This window comes from Cibotium barometz, chromosome 38, assembly GCF_041138505.1.
Source record: "Cibotium barometz isolate CiBa-2024 chromosome 38, ASM4113850v1, whole genome shotgun sequence".
Classification (NCBI taxonomy): Eukaryota; Viridiplantae; Streptophyta; class Polypodiopsida; order Cyatheales; family Cibotiaceae; genus Cibotium; species Cibotium barometz.
Genome location: NC_141083.1, coordinates 42,608,810 through 42,616,373, shown reverse-complemented (window position 1 = coordinate 42,616,373; position 7,564 = coordinate 42,608,810). Strand labels below are relative to the sequence as shown.

At 49.9% G+C, this 7,564-nt stretch overlaps 1 protein-coding gene across 1 annotated transcript; it reads left to right on the top strand.

The window, feature by feature from the left end:
- The first annotated feature begins 355 nt into the window (after positions 1-355).
- LOC147616743 (zinc finger CCCH domain-containing protein 17-like) lies at positions 356-1,597 on the top strand. Its single transcript, XM_086777196.1, has one exon. It carries the CDS (start codon positions 356-358, stop codon positions 1,595-1,597), a length of 1,242 nt encoding a protein of 413 aa, XP_086633322.1.
- The last annotated feature ends 5,967 nt before the right edge of the window (positions 1,598-7,564 follow it).

Sequence of the window (7,564 nt, the reverse complement as noted above, 5' to 3'; positions counted from 1 at the left end):
TTGCTAGAAGATGAGAGACGGGCTTTACTTTGTAATCTTGTAAATGAAGTGAAAAGAGAAAAGGAGTGACTTTCAGATGTAAGTGATTTACTGGTGTACCTGGCTTTTTCTGGTTAATATAAATATTTACTATTGGTATAAAAGGAAAAAAAAAAAAAGAGAGACGAGCACCCTAGAAACTAATGGTATATATATATATAAGAACCTTCGAGGACGCGCTCTCGGCACGCGCTCTCGCTAGGTATAAATAGGGTAATTTAGCACAGAACAGGCAACCCACACGCTTCTTTTTTTTGCCCCTGCCCACAGCTTCTTTGATCAACCCACGAGCTCCTTCGCCTCATACGTCGTCGCCATGGCCGCTGCAGTGCACGGAGGCCACCACCATCTGCACCATGACTCGGTACATGAGCAGGAAACCATCGTCTGCAGATTCTGGCTGCAGGGCAGGTGTACCCGCAACCCCTGCAGGTTTTCCCATGCCCTACCGGCTAACTCAGAGCGGAAGCCTTCTTCCAATCTCACCTGGCACAGGGGGCCGATATCCAAGCCCTGCTCGTTCTATTTGCGTGGCAGCCCCTGCCCCAAGGGCGACCAGAGTTGCTGCAAGTTCTTGCATGCACACACGGAAGGCGCAGCTGCCCTCTTCACCGAGTTGGAAGGCCACAGCAAAGGGTGTTCTTTGACGGGCATAGTCCTCCCTCAAGGCTCCAACACCCTCTTCACCGGGGGCCGAGACCGGAAGGTAAAGGTTTGGGATTGCGAGTCCGGCCGATGCATCCAGGCCATCCCTTTAGAGGGAGAGGTTGGGTGCCTCTTCAGCAATCCCGAATGTCTGTTTGTCGGGATTCCCAACGAGGTCCAGGTCTGGAATCTGAAGACCCAAGAGCAACAGAAGCTTTGCGCCGCTCCCGCCGGCCAGGTCCGCGCTTTGGCTGCTGCCGATGACATGCTGTTTGCCGGGACTGACTGCGGTGTCATCCTAGTATGGAGGTTCGACTCCCAAGCACACTCCTTGGTTCCAGCCGCTTCGCTATCCTCGGGCGCCCACTCTGGGCCCGTGCACACCCTCCAGCCCTACATGTTGTCCGACAGAAAACTCTTGTTCTCGGGCTCAGCTGACGGGAGCATCAGGCTCTGGGACCTCACCACCGGCCATTGCCTACACACTCTCCTTGACGCCCACACAGGCCCTGTCACTGGCCTACTCTCTTGGAACCAGTTTCTCCTCTCGGCCTCTGTCGATGGCACGCTCAACATTTGGCAGCAAGAAGGTGCCCAGTTGGATCTTCACTACACCCACACCCCTCCCAAGACTGCGACTGGCCATGCAGATACAGAAGCCCCTGAGCTAATTGCATTATCCGGATTTGTGAGCGAGGACGGCATACCTATCTTGATGTGTTCCTACGCAGGTGAGAACAATGTTGTTCGAGTGTACGAGCTGCCCTCCTTCACAGAGAGGGCCGTCCTCTTCTCACCCGAGCCCATCCAGTCCCTCGAGACCGGGCCCAGTGGGCTGGCTTTCTCAGGAGACCGTGCTGGAAGGCTCAAGGTGTGGCGGATGGGGGTACCCAAGCAGCAGCAGCTTCCTTGAGCATCCTCTGTCTGTGCGGTCTCCAATGCATGGGAGACAAAGAGTGATTACTCTTCGCCAATGCGTTCTGTGAAAAGGAAAAGATTGTAAATGCTCTCCCACCTTCTCCAATGCATGGCAAATTGATACTCCCCAAAATTTTCGGTGCAAAACCCAAAGAAAACAAGATTTGTAATTGAGTCTCCCCAATGCTTGCTGTGCATGGGAGCTGAATGAAATAAAAACACATCACCACCTTTGTCTTTTATTTCTGCGTTTCATAATTGAGTTTCTCTAGCATTAAAAACTCTTTTCTCCATTGTTGATCAATCAAGGAGTTGCTAATGCAATGCCTGAGGAAGCTGAAGCAGTTGTCAGAATTTAAAGTGTAAGAATGTGGGGGCTGTGTGTGTATCAAGGTCAGGATTCAACAGGTTTAATGAACCTTGACATTCCTGTTCTGATGCTCATGTCTTTCTCTGTTGGTAGCACCCTTTGAGAATGCACAGCAAGTGCCACACGTGTTTATTTGTTTTACTGTGATAAGAGCGTCATGGAACGAGATATCTCTGCAGATTGAATAGGATGCCTTCGGAAGCACTACGAGTCTACGTTCACTGGAAAGGCTTTGCATTCAATGTCTTAGATGTATGAGGAGTTCTGATCTGTGGTATGGCATTTGCAAAGCCATTGGAGAAGCCGTGAAGAGCAGCACTCTGTCATCACGGCTGGGAATAGCATCTATCAAGCACAGCCAAGGGGAAAGATAGATGAATTGATGCAAGTGTAAGGCACAAAGCTGGTGTTTAATGGCCCTTTTGGCATGTGGCACCCTTGTCGATATGGTATCATTCTCCTTTGTGTCTTGATGGGGCAGTGTTATACATACTGACATTAATGCTTGCAAAATGGATTAAGTCAGTGCAGAATCTCGGACAAGAGATTGTTCATGAATGTATGCCTGGCTTCAAGAGGCGATCGGGCACTTGGGCAGCTAAAATGCCATGCATGACTTAGGAACAATTGGGCACTCCAGGAAGTCCCCAAATGCCAATGGGTTTAGAGCAGTTAGGCTCTCGAAAATCCCAATGCATGAATTGTCATGCCCATGTCTACAATCTCCCAAAATGTAATGTGGATGCCTTCAAAGAGCAACACTGTACAAAGTCCCCAGGAAATACCATGCGGCTTTTCTTACAGAAGAATTGGATTATTGCAAAAATGCCATGCTCATGTGTTAGAGCAACAGTAGTTAGTTCAAAACCTCCATGAAGTGGTATACCGATATTTTTAAACAAATTGGTTTGCCTTTTTGGAGGATGGCTTGGTGAAAGCTTTATTCCAGAGCTTGGTTAAGCGTGCATTTGTTTTCCACTTCTTGCATAGTTTGGCACGTCTTTTTACTTGCAGATAGATTATCAGATAGAGAGCTTGAACAAGGCCATGGTAAAAATTCTTTGGATTTATTGTCGAGCATTTGGGAGGAGTTTTTGCCATTGGTAGAGGATGCCATCAATAATGCAGTCTAAGTTTTTACAAAGAAGAATTCTTTTGAGGTGGCATATGGTAGTCCTTTTGTTAACATTGTGACCGAAGCACTTAATACTTCCAAAGGTCATTATGGTGCAGGTCAGGTGGTCCAAGATCTAGATTAGATGCCATGATAGGTCTAAGATGTTACATGGTTGGATGCCACGTGGAACAAGAAAGTGCGGGACCTCGAGTGGAAATTGGTCCCATGTGAGCCCAATCTGGGACAAGTCGGCTAGGGTTCCATTCTACGCGTCCAAGGTCAGGTGTGCATTGTCGTGCACATGAGTCTCCCTCTGGGATGATGTCAGATAATCTGTGTGTTGGGTTTGCAACCGGACACCAGGCGTCTGTAGGAAAAGCATGTAGTTTGCATGTAGGACGGGGCCAGCCCTTAGGGCTACCCCAAGAAGGGGATGTTGCATCGCTTGAATGGGCATGGGGTGGGCCTTGTGCCACCTGAAGGGGCCAACAAGGCCCTAGGTGCTGCCCACCAGTCCATAGAGAGGCTGGGCAGGTAGACGGCCAGCCCAAGGGGCCTGGCCAGGCAGCCGACAGGTCTTAGAGACCTTGCCCAGCCAAGTGGCCAGGCAATAGAGGCTGTCCCACAGCCATGCGCAGGCTGGGACATCAGCCTGGACAGCAGCCAGAGCATGCGGAATGTAGCCATTGTGAGAATGATGGCATAAAATAACATTTTATTGCATTTGACCAAGTCGTGGGGCTTTCATCGGGCATGCCGACCCCAGTAGAATCAACCAAATGAGTAGTGTTTGTGGGTATAAATACCCCAGGCAGAATTCAGTCCAATCATCTCATATTTCACAAAGGGTTGCAGCAACCCAAGGGGCAGGACAGCCAAGGGGAGTGCTACAACAAAGGTGAAAGGTGCAGGTCAAGAATAGATCTTTAGATCTATAGATTTGGGTTATTGTACATCATTCTAATAAAGCAAATACACCATTCATGGTGGAGGCCCTACAGAGGATATACGGGACCCAATATTGTGTCCTTTTCTCCCTCCCCTCTCTCTCTCTCTCTCTCTCTCTCTCTCTCTCTCTATTTCTGCACATCTCTCTCTATATTGTGCATTATCTTCGTCTCGCGACCGATTGCTGAATTCTGAGCATTGAATTTGCCGTTTCTTCCATCGAATTTCCTCATGTTACATTGGTATTAGAGCCTTCTTCAAATGTGAAGACAAAAAAAAAAGAGATTTTTTTTCTTGCATGTGTGATTGGTTTCAAGACTTCACGGACCACCCCTTTCGGTGTGACTCCTGCCCCTGAAGGATTGTTGGTTTTTAGTCTCTGGAAGCCTCCGGAAAATCTCCCATACAGACAGTGGATGGTCAGATTGTGTTCTAGAAAGGAAGTGCATTCCCACTATGGCGAGCCTCGACAAAGAGAGAGAATGATGAGCTTCGGAACAAAGAGCACCCGAGATACGAGTGTGCATGAGATGTTTCGGACTATGATGCGAGCACTCGTAGACCAGAGCACCAAATTGAAAGAGAAGAAGGTGCAGATCTTGGCCCTAGAAGAAAGAACCCGTTTTCTAGCCCTTTTTCTCCGTCTCCTCCTTGTCAGAATATGCAGCGGAGATGATGACCAAATCTGGGAACACGAGCAAAAACGCAGGCAGAAAAACAGCACAAGAGAGAGACAGATGTAGGCGTGTAACTCTGCTCTATATACACAAGAAGATCCCGAGGAATGATACAAATGAGGTATGGGGGCTGAGAACCTATATATACCCCCCTAGAGGGCAGTCGGCTAGCATAAGGAAAAGCCCACGACTGATAAAAAGGTCCACGACTGCATAAATGCAGTCGGCCAGCAATCTGGTGTCCAAAACTGATCAAAAAACAGTCGGCCAGTAGCAAGAGTGTCCACGACTGATAAACACCCAGTCAGCCAGCACTGTACTGCTCTTGGCACCCTCTGGCAGCCCTCCCAAGCCTCAAAAAAATGGAAAAAAATAGGGGAAAAATACGGAGAGTGGGGAAAAATGGGAAAACACCTCATAAGGGCGGGCACACCCACAACAAAGGCCCTGGTGTATAAAACTAGACAGGAGATGACTTCTAACACCCCGTCTCAGCTCCTGGCTGTGTAACCAACCACTGGGAGCTGGGGTGCCGCCTGAGCAAATCCTGAGAGCGACTTCGTGAAGAGGTCCACCGTACTGTCCTCCGTCGCGAACAGAACTCCAGCAAGATGTCATCAGCAACAATCTGTTCACGAACAAAGTGCCTCTGGATGACCATGGGTTCCTCCAATGGAAGCCCAAACTTGCAATGTAACCTCCTCCTGCTGCTCCGTAAAACTGCTCCTGGGCTTGAAGTAGATCCCCTCGTGTCCGGATCTCCTCCCCAAACTGAGTCACTCCATCCGCGGAGTCGGACTCCATCCAACAATCCCCCTCGTGTGTACAAGAGTCCATGATCCTTCACATGCTGCAGAAACCACAGGAAACGCAATCCTGCCTCCCAAAGAGACATCTGCAACCATGAGCTCAACTGCCTCATCAGGAAGCTCCCGTCCAATCTGGTGCCATCAACCAGATCAATGAACCATACAGCTTCTGAGTCAAAGAGACATCATACTGCTCACAAGGATCAACACCTGTTACGGTGCGCAAGCAAGTCCTGGAAACCTGATGAAACCTGTCAACCACCCCCTCTGAATCCGAAACCACAAAGCCTGGAGAAACCACCTTCTGCAAGTAAGCACCTGTCACCTGCTGGCTTTCCGAAAGGTCCCCGTGGAAAGAACATCCTCAACAACTAGAAGTTCTATGTCCCGAGCACTACGAGACATCAGAGCATAAGTGACCTGTTCAGCTTCCTCTGACTCACGAACACAAGAACTACCAACATCAGTACTGGAAAGTTCCTGCCAAGTGCTGCCATCTACTGGCAAGCTATCCACCACCTGGTCTCGGAAAGCCCGCACCTGCAGCGTATCCACACTTGAGTAGCCATTACCAGACTCGCACCCATCACAATCCTAAGGACCTGGGAGAGAGAGTGCTGAAAGCCTGTAAACTCCATTCTCCACTCCACCTTCCCAAACCACTTGGCCTGTTGCTTTGTCCCGGAGAGCAACAAAATGCTCATCAAACTCCACCCGTACGCCAGTCTTGCAAACCTGATACACTGACAACAACAGATGAAAACCAAGTGCCGGAACATACAACACCTGGGAGGAATGCTTCCCCCCTCTGCCACCATCGGGAACTATCTCCATCCTGCCCTCACTGTGAACTGGGATAGTGGACGTATCCCCAATAAGAATATGACCAGAAAGCTTGCAGAGATCCTGTAAACCGGAACGGGAAGGAGTCATGTGCCTGGAAGCACCACTATCGAGAATTCACTCCCGAGTATCCGTTGCGGAGAGTCCTCCAATCTCCTCCCTACCTGAAGAAAATGAAGCATCAGTGTCCATCACCTCCAGGTGCACAAAAGCCGGAGTCTTCATGATTGCTGAGGAGTCTTCACCCTTCTCGGTCTTCCGCTTGGGACACTGCCTCCAATAGTGGCCTTTCTCGCCACAATCATTACAGGTCCTCTCTGCCTTCAGCTTCTCGCGGTCAGCGTCGGACTTCTTCTCCGATGAAGCCTTCCCTTTTCCCGAGTTACGGCCTTTCGACCGTTGGCCAGTTAAGGCCTCCGAACCTCCACCCTGAGGAGGGTTCGTGAATCGTTCCTCCTGGTCCAGGACCATGGGCACAAGCTCCTCCCACGTGATGGTGCTGAGCCTGCCACCACTGGTAATCAAAGACGAGTAAAATGCTGAGTACGAAGAGGGCAAGTGCGACAGCAACGTTATAGCCATGTCCTCTGACGATATCTCCTTTCCCAGCCTGAAGACCTTCCTGCTGAAGAGCCTGCAGCTTGTTAATATGCTCCCGCATCGTCGATGACTTTGCAGGGCTCATAACCCGCATCTGTACTTCCAAGGAAATCCTCTTCATGGGCGATACCCTATTGTAAAGTGAGGCCAAATGCTGCCATATACCTCTGGCCAGCGTCATATGCTTTACATGATTGATTACCTGCGGTGTGCAGTTGAGGAAAATAAACGAACGGACCCTGGCGTTGACACAATCCCACATCTGTGTCTGGGCCTCCCGGTCCTTTCGGGTTGACGGTAACTCCCCTTCCTCTACTTCCGGCCGTGGAACACCAACAACGACGAAATTGGCGAGGTCGTAAGACTCCAGAACGGATTCCATCATCACCTTCCATATGCCGTAGTTGTTCCCGTCCAACTGACGGTCCACCGGGAACGTGGGGAGTGTCGGGATCTTCACATGTCTCTCGGCCATCTCATACAGATCTACCATCGCGGGGATGTACTCTGAAAAGGGTTGGTGGGTGGGAACAAAGAAGAACTAAAACGTGCAAGTGGCTGTCCAGCAAATCAGCCCGCCTTCCTCTTGCTTCTCCTC

What these genes read in the sequence shown, in the direction of transcription:
- LOC147616743 (XM_086777196.1), top strand. Translation starts at nt 356, where the DNA reads ATGGCCGCTGCAGTGCACGGAGGCCACCACCATCTGCACCATGACTCG.